General features: G+C 36.9%; 1 protein-coding gene across 3 annotated transcripts in view; it reads left to right on the forward strand.

Annotated features, from left to right (window-relative positions):
- GPALPP1 (GPALPP motifs containing 1) overlaps positions 1-15,359 on the forward strand; it is a 37,519-nt gene that overhangs the window by 10,175 nt on the left and 11,985 nt on the right. For all 3 annotated transcript variants that reach the window (XM_072617185.1, XM_072617187.1, XM_072617186.1), the window contains exons 3-4: positions 1,491-1,604; positions 6,036-6,144. In XM_072617185.1, coding sequence (XP_072473286.1) covers positions 1,491-1,604; positions 6,036-6,144 — 223 coding nt within the window. The remainder of the gene's footprint in view (positions 1-1,490; positions 1,605-6,035; positions 6,145-15,359) is intronic.

The following is a 15,359-nucleotide window of genomic DNA, read 5'->3' on the forward strand; positions in this document are numbered from 1 at the left end:
GCAATATCTTAGCCCTTATAGTTCCTATCTGTTGTATTTAACACTGTTGACTCCCCGCTCCTCTCCTTGTATATACACTCTCTCTGGACTTTTCTGACACCACTCTCTCCTGCTTCTCTTCTTACATGTCTGACTACGATTTCTCCCTTTTCTTTGCTGGCTTATCTTCCATATCACACCCGGTAACTTTAGGTATTCCCCAAGACTGTCCTAGGTCTCTTCTCTTTCTGGCCACTCTCTCTTTTGGAAACCTAATCAGTTTTCATGGACTGTTATCATTTCTATGCAGATTAACACAAATATGTATATGCATACATATATATATATATATATATATATATATATATATATATATATATATATATATATATATATAGCTATCTGTAGAAAGATACCTATGTGTATCTGTTTTTATATATCTCCAGCCCCAGTCTCTACATTGAGCATCAGTTTCGCATTACCATTTGTCCATGATACCTGTATCCTTAAACTCTAAATGTCCAACTTTATCTTTTCCCCCAAACTATCCCTTCTTCCTAATATTCTTATTTTGTTCAAAGTATAACTATCCTTCTGGTCACCCAGATTGCTGATCTCAGCATTATCTTTGATTCCTCCCTCTCTGTCATTCCACATGTATAACCAGAAGTCAAGTTACACCTTTTCTACCTGTACAACATATGTCTCATCAAACCTCTTCTCTCAGTTCACACAGTTCCCATCTTAATTTCAGGACCCCATCACCTCTTATTTCTATTATTTCATTCATTCAGTAAGCATTTATTAGGCACCCACTATGTGCTGGGCACTGTTCTAAGCACTAGGGATACAAAAAGAGGCTGATAGTGCAGTAGGCTCTTAATTGGTCTTGCTGCCTTGTCTCTGACCAGTCCAGTCCATCATTGACACTCTTTCCAAAATAATTTTCCTTAAGCACAGATATGATGCCTCTGAGAGAAGGTATAACTCTCTCTTTGGCCTGTGAAGTCCTTTACAACTTTAGCCTACCTTTATAGTCTCATTGTGACCAAGTATCAACAGCTTAATATAAAAGCTGGTGTTTGTAGCAAGGCTTTCTTGTACCTCTGAGAAATATAAGACCATCCAGTCCCTCAACTCTTCCTCACATAATTCTTGAGAGTACAGTTGTTAACTTTTTGACTTAAATATGCCTCGCTCATAGACTTAGAACATCTTTATAAAAGACACATTAGATATAGTTGATTTATTGCTATTTTGAAGAATAGATTTCTTACTGATGTTTAGGTGAGCAAAAAACTCCAGAAAAAGGTTACAATAAAAATTTATGTTCTGTGTAAAATTACCTCATTCTTTTCTTGATGAATTCTGTTTTTTTCAGTCCAGTGTTTTGTCTTAATCAATTGAATATATGACGAAAAGTATGAATTTTTCTGACAAATTTTCCTGAAATAATTTTGTACTTAACGTTTCTTTCATGTGTAAACAAAGTGAAATTGCTTCTTTTTCAGAAAACAGAGAAGAAATCAAAATGAAGATGGTGATGATGATGATGATGATGATGATGGCTTTTTTGGGCCAGCTCTTCCTCCTGGATTTAAAAAGCAAGATGATTCCCCACAGAGGTAACTGACATGAAATAATAGTACAAGTTGATCTTCTCCAAGTGAGATTTTTGTAATTAACATTTTATGTGCTAGTTCTCAGGGCTGGAGAACCAGCAAATTTGGATTTAAGTTCCACTTTTGACACATACTGGCTGTGTAACTAGGAAAGTCACTGAACACCTCAATGCTGTAGGATACTTTCTAAGATTAAAAGTTGCAGAGAAGACATTGGCCTTCATTTGTAGAGAAATTTGCTGCCCGTAAGTTCTGTACGCTAGTAGAATCACAATTTTTGTCCCTATCCTCTTAATTTCCTAAAGACTTTTTATTTCCTAATATAATACCTCTCTTGTGGCTAAATTCTGTGAGATAGCCATCTACAACAGGTGCCTTTGCTTCCTGTCCTCTCATTCTTTCTAAACCCTTTGCACTCTGGCTTCCAGCCTTATCATTGAAATAAAACTGTTCTCACCAAAGTCATCAGTGATCTCCTCAGAGCCAAATCCAGTGGCCTTTCCTTAGTCCTCAGCCTGCTGGAGCCCACTGCAGCCTTTGACACCATAGCTCATCCTCTCTTTCTGCACTCTGTCTTCTCTCCGGGTTTTTGTGACATGACTTTCTTTCTCTTGGTTCTATTCCTTTGACTGACCATTTCTCAGTCTCCTTGGCTGTACCAGTAATTAGGGGTGTCACCCAGCGGTCTACCCTGGGACCTCTTCTGTTCTCCCTCTACACTGTCTTGGTAGATGATCAAGTGTCATCTCTACACAGATGACTTTCAGATCTATTAATCCAACCTCTGTCTTCTAGTCAGGCATTACCAGTAGCCTATTGGATATCTCTAATGTAATCTCCCTTAGGCTTCTTAAACTCAATATTCTCAAAACAGAGCTCATTGTCTTTTCCCCTCCAAACCCTCCTCTCTTCTGAACTTACCTATTACTGCCAGTGGCTGTACTGTACTCCCAGTTGCCCAAGCTCAGAATCTGCGTCATCCTTGACTCCTCATGTATACTCATCCCACATTTCTGATCTTTCGCAAAGCCATATTTTTTGTACCTTCATGACACATATCGCATATGTTCCTTTTTCTTTACTCACACAATTACTATCATAGTATATAGGCCCTTATTACCTTATGCCTGGATTATTGCAAAAGTCTTCTTGATGGTCTCTCTACCTCAAATTTCTTGCCACTCCCTTCCATCCTCCACTGAGCTATCAAAGTGATTTTCCTAAAACACATCTGACCAGACGATTTCCTCTCTCATCCCTCCACTGAGTAAGCTCTAGCAGCTGTCATCTCTAGGATCAGAGTAAGGCTACACAGTAAGTGCCTACTATGTGCCAGGCACTGTGCTAAGCACCGGGGATACAAATAAAGGCATAAGACAGTCTCTGCCCTTAGGGAGCTCAGTCTAATGGAGGAAACAACAAATAAAAAGATACTTAACAGTAAGGATGGGGATGGGGTCTAGGGGGGAGACTCCCTGGCATGGCCGTACAATGAAGTCATGTAGTCAGAGGAGGAAATGATTTGAAGCTATGTGAGTTTCCTAATAGATTTCATCTTGCAGAATGATGAGTTTCCGGAAATGACAAAGTCCAGGCAAGTAGTTGGGTAGGAAATGATGAGAATCCTTGGGTATCCTTAAATGGTAGAGAATCTGGGAGGAACTCTCCACTCTCTGTCACCCTCTCCTGTTACAAAATGCTTTTGTCATTCTTATCTTTGCAATCTTTTTAACCCTTTACTCCCTTCCACATACTTTATGGTCCAGTAAGACTGACTTTCTTGCTGTTCTTCATACATAGAATTCTGCCTCTTGACTGACTGCCCCTTATGCCTGGCATGTTCACCATGCCGGTCCCCTTCTCCCATGGGTGAGTCAGGGGTGGGGAGGCAGAGTAGTCATGCCTCTAGCTGTGCTTTGAGTCTCCCTGGGCTTCGCCTCAGTGCCCCCATACAAATATCTTCTCCCCATCCCTCCCCATAACCCTCCCCATCCTTTTCAGCTTTTGAATGTGTTGTTTTCCCCTGTTAAAATGTAAACTCCTTGTGGGTAAAGGATGTCTTTCTTTTTGCCCATATTTGTATCCCCAGCGTAGTGATCCATAGTGATCACTTAATGCTTGTTGCCTGCCTATTCTTTCCCTCACCTTCCCTCCTGCTTCCCTGCCTGCCTTCCAGACAGTATATTAAAGGTATATGGCACCTTACATTTTCCATTCTAGCATGTCATCTCTTAAAATTCTTAAAATACTCTGAATATTTTAGATAGATATCTAAAATAAATAAAATAATAAATTTAGATATCAGAACAAATTCTTAACTCACTTTTTGAAGTTTAGGACGCTGAGGCTCAGATTGGTGAAATAATTGATAATTCATTTTGTGTCAGCAGCCAAGAAGTGGTAGAGCTGAGAGTAGACTTCTGGACTTCAGATGCCTTGCCCAGGACCCTTTTCACTATATTGTCCTGCCTCTTTGAAGACATGGAGATAATAGAAAATAGTGACCAGCTAGATGGGTCAGCAGTACTTTTGAGATTTGGAGGAAAGTGTGAAGAACCATGAAAAGCCAAAAAGATGGAGTGAAGTTTTCTTTCTTGGATTCCTGGAGTTTCCTACTTAAGGTCAAGAGCAGGGGTAGGGAACCTGACATCTCGAGACCACATGTGACCTTCTAGGTCCTTGGGTGCAACCGTTTGACTGAATTCAAGTTTTACAGAACCAATCCATTTATTCAGGGGATTTGTTCTGTGACATTTGGATTCAGTCAAAGGACTATATTTGAGGACCTAGAAGGCCACGTGTGGTCTTGAGGCTGCAGGTCCCCTACCCCTGGTCTAGAGACTTAAAGAAGAACCAAGAATTCAAGCTGGTGCTGTGCTGGGCTCCAGCAGTAGCTTTCTCAGAGATCACAGTTGTGATTTACAGCCAACTCAGATGCTGTGATACTGAGAAAGTTAATTGAGCTAACATTGTGAATACTACTCATTACTGCTATATCTATTCCTTTTTTGCTCTCTCCTTTTAGATCTGCTTATTAGAAATTAAATCTGTGATCTTTATCAGAGTCAAATCTGTCCATAAGTAGCTCTGGTTATAACCTTAATGACTCTTAAGATAGATTTCATTACTAGTATCACACAAAGACCACCTCGCCCTCACCCTCTAAGCTTGTAAGAGTTGAGGAACAGCCATGTGTTCAGATCACTGGCCCTGCTTCTAATCTACCCCTTGTATAACCATCACAAGGGGAGAAACCCTTATGGAGAAGAGGCCTGTGTCTCTGCTACCAACAGTGCCCATTGACAGTTTACTGTCACTAGTAGGCTGGTAAGCCCAAGACCTCTAGAAACTGAAGCATCACCACATCACCTTAGACCACAAGCCTGGCCCCTGCAGTAATAGTCCAGGCAACCAGTCCTGTGCCCATGGGAACTCACAGCTTCCCCTGCAAATGTAGCATTCCCCACCCACATCCTTAGCAGCCACAGCTATTGAAGACCTGACAAAGTTCTCACCCCCAGAATCCTGGGCACTGTCAAATGGTTCAGCCTCAGAAACCATGTTGTTTTATTAAATGAAGTAACATTAAAAATGATATGTTATCATCTGTTTTGCCTCTACATCCCAAGGACCATGGAACCTTTCTATCTGACTTGAAGTTGAACTCTCCTATATTTGTGGTCTCCCGTAAGTTTTGAGAGCAGAACATCTCTTGCATTTTTATTTATGTCACTAGCACTTAGCGTAGTTATCTGCACATAGTAAGCACTTAACATAAATTTTATTTATTTATTCATTCATTGGAAAGTGACTACAAAAAGTAAGGGCTTAGATAATTCCTAGGCACAAACTTCCCTAGATTCAGTCTATAATATTCTCCAGTAAAATAATGGCCCAGTAACCTTCTCTGTGTAGGAATTTATAGCAGATTGCAATCCATCTGCACTTTTACACTTTTAAATTCTGGTTCATTTGTTACCCTAAATCCCCTGTAGAAGATCTATCCAACTCACTTTCTTTAAATTTTTAAGTTATCGTGGGTACGAGTACACTACTTGGGTCATACATCACTTATCCATGGTCATGTCATGAGACTAAGCGACATTAAAGGGTAGTTCAGTGTAAAAAAATTTTCCAGTTTGTTTAACGTTGAAAATAGAATTTTATTATACAACTCTTAGGATAACACATCAAAATCCTCAAAGGTTGAAAATCACTAAAAGAAGACCAAATTGTTGACTAACAGAGAACTAAAGTGAAATGGTTTTCTTCCTGATTTCTGGTAGAAAAACACTTAGAAGAGAGTTCCTTTTCAAAATAGCATTTGAATAATTTGAATTTTTTTCAACGTACCTGATTTTGTCTGATCAGCCTAGTTTTGTATGCTTTTGTGTTGAGTGTATGAACAGCTGTAAACTTGATTTTTCTTTTTAGGCCAATTATAGGTCCTGCATTACCACCTGGTTTTAAGAACCGAGCACAGAAAACTGAGGAAAACAGAGATAATCTAGGAGTAGCAGCGTCATCATCTTTCAACTCTGAGGTTTGGAAAATTTGAATTTTTAAAATTAAGATGAATAGAATATTCCGTGCCTTTTTTTATCAAACTTTCGCATTGCACCTTACTTCATAGTCATTTCTGTACACATCTTATCTTTCCTGGTAAACCTTTAATCACCATGAGGTCAGGGACCATTCTAAGCCATTTTTGTATCCCCTGGGTGTTAATTTTATACTTGGTCTTTAAATAAGTAAAGAACTTTAGTTCAGAAGATTATGCTCAACAATTTCCCATTTCTACTAAGGACAGAACAAACTCAACTAGATCTGTATATTTAACAGAAAGGATTTAGGTTAAAGTAAGATAGAATTTTTGAGTAGATTATTAAATATGGGAATAGGTTACAAAGGAAGTTGTAAAATCTCCTTCCTTGTCTCTCTTTAAATATAGACAGGAGACCTATATCAAATAAAAGCAAAAAAAAAAAATTAAGGGGTCTTCTCTACCCTTAAAGGTCTTATAATTGAACTGGAGAGATGGAAAGATATGAAAAATTATATAACAATAAAAGACAAATAATAATTTAAGAGTGTAGAAGAGTTACAAGAGATAGAGTTCTTCATGGAACCATTTGGATAAACTAGATCAGAAGTATCACACTCGTGGCCATAAAACTCTTAGTGCTGCCTGAACCAGATTAAAATGTAATTGAGAAATGTTCACCAAAATTTTAAAAATATGTACATAGCACAACATAGATGATATTTGTGGTTTTCTAAGTTAATATGTACCTCCAGGGATCCATTTCTATTTGAGTTTGACACCAGTGAACTAGATCATTCTGGAAAATAATAGGATACCCATTTTCATGGTACCTAAAATTGTCCATAGAGAACTAAGTTCTGAATTGCCAGATATGGGTCATGGTTGCCTGCAGCGTCAGGATGAGCAACCCAAATCATAAAGAGAAGACGGCCCTCATCCCTCTTGTCCCTCTCATCCCAAGGTAGCAAGTCAGTTTTTAGGTAGGAGACAATTCTCTAGCTTCTTGTCTGATATTTAAGTCAGTCCCCTGAAGTTCTGTAACTTAAAGCAGAGGTACTGGTAAATGATGTAGCCCTAGCTGTGTAGCAACAGAGAAATTAGACAAGGAGGAGAAGGAAGGAAAGGGAAGGTGATGAAGAGACAGAGAAAGGGATGAGAGTGGGGAGAGAGGAGGTAGGAGAGAGCACATTTATTAAGCGTTTTGTGCTGAGTGTTGAGTATACAAATGCAAGCAAGATAGATGATAGTCCCTTCCCTCTGTGTGTGGACCACACATAGAATTGTGAGAGGTCATGTAGCAGCATAGTATGAAAATACCTGGGAGGCAATGTGAAGGCCTGCTCCTGGACAAGATACAGTGAAAACTCAACCATCACAGCCTGTTGTCCCCACGGGAAGAGTCAAAAGTTCTAGTAGGAAAGATGATGAGGATACTGGCAAAGCACAAGCATCATGGTGTGGAGATGGCCCCAAAGTGCTAAAGCAAGTCCTTGCTGCTGTCACTATAACTACCAGCCAAAAATTACAACCAGTGAAGAGACATGCTTAGCCAGGCTGATGTAAAGGAGTTCAGCTATGCTGGAGTGGTTTCCCGATTCCTTCTAGTCCTCATGTCATTTATTCCACTAATGATGAAATTGTCAAGGAACTAATGGGAATAATAATGGGAACTCTTGATTGTATCTGTTACCTCATGCAGTACAACGTACTTGACCAGTTCTTGGCTGAATGACCAACCTGCACCAAAGAGTGGCTGAACTCTGGCAAGGCTAAGCATATAATTTCTTGACTTAATTCTTGACTTACTAATGTACCTAGTCTTTAAATTCAAAATGTCCTTAGCACTTCTATCCATGGGGCTCTTTAAATATAACATGAGATAGTGTGACTATTCTAACATATGTAGCATAGAAAAGTTACTATTCATTTAAAAGTTTTTTGATGAATATTCACAAAAATTATAAATTCCCCAAATTACCAAAAGAGGAAATAAAATACTTAAATAATCCCATCTCAGGATAAGAAATTGAACAATCCATCAGTGAATTCTCTAAAAAAAGTTCCCATGGCCAGATAGATTCACAAGCAAGTTCTACTAGACATTTAAAGAACAATTCATCTCAAATGTTATTTGAGGCAAATAAAGAGTCTTACCAAATTCCTTTTATGACACAAATATGGTGCTAGTACTTGAACCAGAAAGAGCAAAATCAGAAAAGGAAAATTACAGATCAATTTCCCTAATAAATATTGATGCAGAAATTTTAAATTTACTTGCAAGAAGATTATAGCAATATATCATACACTATCAGCAGGTGTAATTTTTACCAAGAATGCAGGGTTGGTTCATCTTAGTAAAACTATCAGCATAATTGGCCATATCAGGAACAAAACCAACAGAAATATGATTATTTCAAAAGGTTCACAAAAAGCCTTTGACAAAATACAGCATCCGTTCCTATTAAAAATACTAGGGGGCACAGGAGTAAGTGGAGCTTCAGCAAGCATTATATGTAATGGGGATAAGCTAGAAGCCTTCCCAATAAAATCAAGGTGAGGACGGGGCAGGGGTTGGTCAAGGATACCCATTAACACCACTCTTATTCAATATTGTGCTAGAAATGCTAGCTTATAGCAATAAGAGAAGAAAAAGAAATTGAAGGAATTTGAATAGGCAATGAGGAACAAAATATCACTCTTTGCAGAAATGATGGTATACTTAGAGAATCCTAGATATCAACCAGAAAACTAGTTGAAATAATTAACAACTTCAGCAAAATTGCAGGTTACAAAATAAATCCACATAAAATATTAGTATTTCTATATATTACCAATAAAGTCCAGCAGCAAGAAATAGAAAAATTCTGCTTAAAATAATTGTAGACAATATAAAATCCAGGGGAGAGGGCAGGGGGACTCTACGTATCAAGACACACAGGATATGAACACCATTACAAAACACTTTTCACACAAATAAAGTCAGATTTAAATAGTTGGCAGAATAGTAATTGCTCATGGGTAGGCCAAGCCAATATAATAAAAATGATATTTCTACCTAAATTAATCTGTTTAGTGCCATAGTAGCCAAACTACAAAAAAAAAAAAAACAACTTATAGAGCTAGGAAAATTAATATCAAAATTCATCTGGAAGAATAAAAGTTCAAGAATATCAAGGGAATCAGTATAAAAAGGTGTAAAAGAAGGTAGTTTAGCCATAACAGATTTCAAACTATGTTCTAAAGTGATAATTATCAAAATATTCTGGTACTAAGAAATAAGAGTGGAGGATCAGTAGAATAGATTAGATACATGATACATAGTAGTAAATGACCACAGTAATCTAGTATTTGGTAAACCCAAAGATCCAAGCTTTTCAACAAGATCTCATTATTTGACAAAAACTGCAGGGAAAACTGGAAAATGGTATGGCAGAAACTAGGTATAAACCAACATTTCACACCATATACATACCAAGATAAGATCAAAATGGGCACATGATTTAAACATACAGGATGATACCTTAATAAGCTAATTAGGAAAGCATGAAATGGTTTAATCTGTCAGATCTATGGATAAAGGAAGAATTTAGGACAAAACAAGATAAAGAGAGCATTATAAAATGTAAAATGGATAACTTTGATTATATAAAATTAAAAAGATTTTGCTCATACAAAACCAATGCAATCAAAATTAAAAGGAAAGCAGAAAATGGGGGGAGGGGATTTTACAGCAGTTATCTCTGATAAAGGCCTCATTTCTCAAATATATAGAAAACTGAGTCACATTTATAAGAATACAAGTCATTCTCCAGTTGACAAATAGTCAAAGGATTTGAACAGGCAATTTTCAGACAAATCAAAGCTATCTATACTCATGAAAAAATGCTCTAAGTCACTACTAATTGGAGAAATACAAATCAGAACAATTCTGAGGTATAACCTCTACCCATCAGATTAGCTAATATAACAGAAAAGGAAAACGATAAATGTTGGAGGAGATGTGGGAAAATTGGGACACTAATGCACTAATGGTGAAGTTGTGAACTGATGCAACCATTTCAGAGAGCAATTTGGAACTATGCTCAAAGAGCTACAAAATTCTGCATACCCTTTGATTCAACAATACCCCTGCTAGCTCTATATTCCAAAGAGATAAAAAACAAAAAGGAAAGGAACCTAATTGTACAAAAATATTTATAGCAGCTCCTTTTGTGGTGGCAAAGAATTGGAAATTGAGGAGATGCCCATCAACTGTGGGGAATGGCAGAACCTGTTATGGTATATGATTGTAGTGGGATATTATTGTGCTATAAAAAGATGAGCAAGATGATTATTTCAAATAAACGTGTAAAGACATAGATGAACTGATACAAAGTGAAGTGAATGGAACCAGAAGAACATTATATAGAGTAGTAGCAGTATTATACAATAAAGATTTGTGCAAGCCTTGTCTGTTCTCAGCAGTGCAATGATCCAAGACAATCCCAAGGGACTCATGAAGGAAAAGTGCAGTCAACCACCAGAGAAAGAACTGATTTGTCTGAATGTAGACTGAAGCATACCCTTTCTTCCTTCCTTCCTTTTTCTTTCTGTTTCATTAGAGTTTTCTTGAACAAAATGACTGATATGGAAATGTTTTACATGGTATCAGATTGCTTACCCTCTCAGGGAGGGAAGGATAGAATTTGGAACTCAGAATTTTTTTTAAATGTTAAAAATGGTTTTTACATATAATTGGAGAAAAAATAAAATATTATTTTTTAAAAATCTTTTTTATTTCAAAAGGATCTAATATACCTTTCCAGAATTAGGATTTTTTTCTGATTTGTTTGATGTTTCTCTCCTCTGTTCTTGCTTCTCATCTTATTTGTGTGCTGTTTCATTTTTTACAGAGGTTTGAGGGGAGGAGGGAACAAGTGAAAGGGAAGCAGTGTCAATACAACCAAATACAAACTCGCGTCGTGAAATGAGCGAGAAAGACTGCTCCCCACTGGCACTGGGGTTCAGGAAAAATTATGAGACTGTGATAATTATCATAGGCTTTCTTTGGTGGGTGATTTTTGACAATATGTTCATTTTTCCAACTCCTGCATTCAGTTTTGTCAGGATTTCTATAGAGAATGGTGCTGTGACATCTCAAGTACTTGGTTGAAATATTGTTAATTAGTAAATAGTGACTAGTTATGTTCTTATTGAAAAATTCTTGGTTCATTCACTCAACAAATATTTATTAAGCATCAGCTATATTCATGATCGTGAGCACCGTGAAAGTCAGGTTGTCAATATGTTGTAGAAAAGAAAATTACTCCACCTATTATTCAACAAGGACTATAGAGCAAATTGAAAGAAAATGATTTCTACTGGGAAACAGTTTCGCTGCAGGCATTTTAAAGTAATTTTATTTCCAATAGAGTCAGCCAACATTCATCTGTATTTTGAATCATTTATTTTAATCCATGCTGTAGGAAGACATAAAATAATTAGAAGACATGTTACAAGCCACATGATATACTTATTTTCTTTTTTTCCCCCCTCTAAATGTGGTGGCAATTTTTTTTTTTTTTGTAGATGCCTTAAGATCGAATTTTGAATAGTCAGCATTCATTTTGTTTGATCATAGCTTTGGGAAAAGTGCCCCATAAAATTGCAGGGGGGTTTTGTCAATTTATTGATTTTGTGGCCTTAAGCAAATTTTGCTAAATATGGCTCTTCTGAAGTGTTTATTTGTCTAATTTAGCAATACATAGACTTGTTGTATTTGGGTCCCCCTTCTTCACGTGTTCAGCCAAACAAATCAATATTTGGACAAAGTACATAAGGCACTGAGCCTAACATAATTAGAAAGAAGTCAGTTTTTTCTGTGGCCCTTTAATTTGAGGAGAGAAATTCAATATATTTGCTGCAAAGATAGTGTTTATATATTCTAAATCTAGCAATGTGGAGAGTATAAGAAGGAAAGTGAGTAGTATTAATAGACCTTAGAAAGGGACAGTATAGATATTCTGTGCTTAGGGAAATTTTTGGCAGTGAGAAAGTTTTAATTAACCATTTTCATGACTGCATATTACTAAAATATATTCATAGTCCTAGAACTTACTGGATTTTATTTTATATGCCTTTGTCATTGTGGGGCAAGAGATACAACTGTTTTTCAGAATTAGCAGCTAATTGAATTATGAGTTGATTAGTTAAAAAGGATTTAAGGTGGTGGCCATTGTCCACCAAAGAGGTTTTTAAAACTTTTCTATAGCAACCCTCTTCTGTAGATGGCAGAGAAGGAGAAAAATCACCTCACTGCTCCGTAGTATCTGCTCTTTTGTCTCTGTGTGACAAGTGTCTTCTTTGTTTATTTAGTGTATGTCTCCCATGAGGCAAAGGAGAGCACTTTGACAATATTCCTGTGCCTTTTGGAACAGACTGGCAGGACAGTCTGAGTCTGTCTGCAATCTGAGTCAGGCCACACGTGGGAGTATTGTGGGCCATATATTTGACACCTCCCATCTCACCCTTTCATTTTAAAGATATGGAAACAAAGCTTTATGGGTTAAGTAACTTGTCTAAGTTTATCCGTCATGTTAGTGGCAGAGTGTGGACTAAAATTGAGGTCTTCTGACTCCTAATGGAGTCACCTTTCAACCTAGGTGATTATAATTTCTTATTAGAATTTATCACCCTATCCAGGTCCTCGCAGCAGTTCTCTTCATCTCTCTAAAGTGTTCTCCCTCCTTTCCCAAGGAGCTTAGCACTTAGCTCCTAGGCTTCTTCTCCACCTTTAGTTCTGGCCTCTGTGCCAGATCTTCAAGATCCATATTAATATTCTCTTAAGCATTCTAACCTCCCAGTTCCTCAATATCCTCAGCTCTCATGACCTAGTCTCACGTCACCCACTTGGATTCCACTTCAGGAATCAAAAACTCCAAAACCTCCGATTCTGACAAAATGTTAGTTGACCCTGCCATTCCCTCAATGTATCATTTATTTCTCCTCCTTTTTACAAAGAAACTTGCATTAAAAAAATACCAGGTGTTTCCATTTGCTTTCTTCTCACTCCCTTTTTAGCTCTTAACCTTTTGGCTTCTGACTTCATCCCTCGGCTGACATTGCCCTCACCAGATCAGATGGGCTCTCAGTTCTCTGCTTTCTTCAGTTTTCTCCAGCAATTGACATTTCTATTTTATTTACTTATTTTATTCTGAACTTAAGAAATAAAACAAGCATTTCCATAGCATAGTAGAATAGGAAAAAAAGATGATTGTACATGAAACTTTAAATCTATTAAGTACAACTTGTGGTGTAACCTTTTTTTTTTTCCTTTTTCTTCCCTCTCTCTCCTCCCAACCCCCGTCCCAGAGATGCCTAGAGATGGCTACCGTTAGTCACGAATATGTTTATGTGTATGTGTGAAGATATAAAAGCACTCTATACATACTTTTATTTATCAGTTCTTTCTCTAGATGCAGATAGCATCTTCCTTCACATGTCCTTTGTAGTTAACTTGGGTATTTACAATACTCAGAATGACTTAGTCTCTTAAAGTTGTTCTTAAGACAATATTGTTGTCACTAATACAGTGTTCTCTTGGTTGTGCTCATTTTACTCTTCATTATTCCATGCTGAGCTTTCCCTGTTTTTCTAAGATCCTCGAGCTCATCATTTCTCATGGCACAGTAGTATACCATCACAATCATATACCACAACTTGTGCAACTATTCCTCGATTGATGGGGATCCCCACAACTTCCGGTTCTTTGCCACAACAAAGAAGATTGCTATAAGTATTTTAGAATATATTGGCCCTTTTCCTTTTTCCGTAATCTTCTTGGGAAACAGACCTAGTAGTGGTATTGCTAAGTCAAAGGGTATAGGCAGTTTAGAAATTGACTGGGCACAATTCCAGATTGCCTTCCAAAATGGTTGGATCAGTTTACAGTTCCACCAATAGTGAATTTGTTCCGCATTTGTCACTTTCCCCTTCAGTCATTTTAGCCAGTCTGGTAGGTATAAAATGGTATCTCAAAGTTGTCTTAATTTGCATTTCTCTTAATCAGTAATGATTTAGAGCACTTTTTTTATATGACTATAGATTGTTTTGATTTCTTCCTTGGAAAACTGCCTATTTATATCCTTTGACCATTTATCTGGGGAATACTTGTATTCTTATAGATCTGACAAAGTTCTTTATACATTTGAGATATGAGACCTTTATATAAGAATCTATAAATTTTTTTCCGATTTTCTGCTTTCCTTATGATCTCTTATTTGTACAAAACCTTTTTAATTTAATGTAATCAAAATTACCCATTTTATGCTTTGCACTCCTCTCTTGTTTATTTATAAATTGTTTGCATAGCCATAAGTCTGATAGGTAATATATTCCATGTTCTTCAAATTTTCTTATAATATCTCTCTTTAAATCTAGGTCATGTATCAGTTTTCATCTTATCTTGGTGTATGTTGTAAGATACTGGTCTATGCCCAATTTCTGCCAGACTACTTTTCCAGCTTTTACCAAATAATGAACTCTTATCCCAGAAACTTAAGTCTTTATACTTGATTGGTTTATTAGGGGAAGAGAAAGAATAAAGAAGATATGGCATGAAAAATCATGTCAGAAAGGAAACTCAAAATAGTCTAGTAAATCACTCTGTGGAGCTGTTATTTAATACTTATTTGGAGTCATGAATTGGAGAATACTTTTCCATGCAAGCCTATATAGGCATTTATGTGTAAACAAAAGGAAGCAAACAATTTTAAATGGAAGATAGACATGTCTATAGAATTATCCTGGCACTTGGTACAATGTGATGCATTATTATGGAACGTGATATAGTTTGATGCATTGTATCATATCTATTTCCATTCTTTTGTGATAACATGAGCACAGTAGAGGAGAGGGAGGCATCAAAGATGATTGAGGATTACAGGTAGGAAAAATTATGGTCCTAACAAAAATAGAGTTTGAAAACTACTTTCAGAGAAAGAAATTAGGAGTTGAGTTTTGGCTGCCTTAAACTTAAAGTAGCATTAAGATTTTAGTGACATTTGGATATGTAGGTCTGGAAATGAAGTGAGAAGTCAAGGCCATAAATATATAGCTTTGGTAGTCACAAACCAAGAAATGAGAGTAGGGTGGATTAAATCTCCAAGAAAGAGAATATTGAAAAAAGTAGAAGTCTAAGAACCAAAACTTGGAGACTGGGCAAGTTTAAGGAG

This window comes from Notamacropus eugenii, chromosome 6, assembly GCF_028372415.1.
Source record: "Notamacropus eugenii isolate mMacEug1 chromosome 6, mMacEug1.pri_v2, whole genome shotgun sequence".
In the NCBI taxonomy this organism is placed as follows: domain Eukaryota; kingdom Metazoa; phylum Chordata; class Mammalia; order Diprotodontia; family Macropodidae; genus Notamacropus; species Notamacropus eugenii.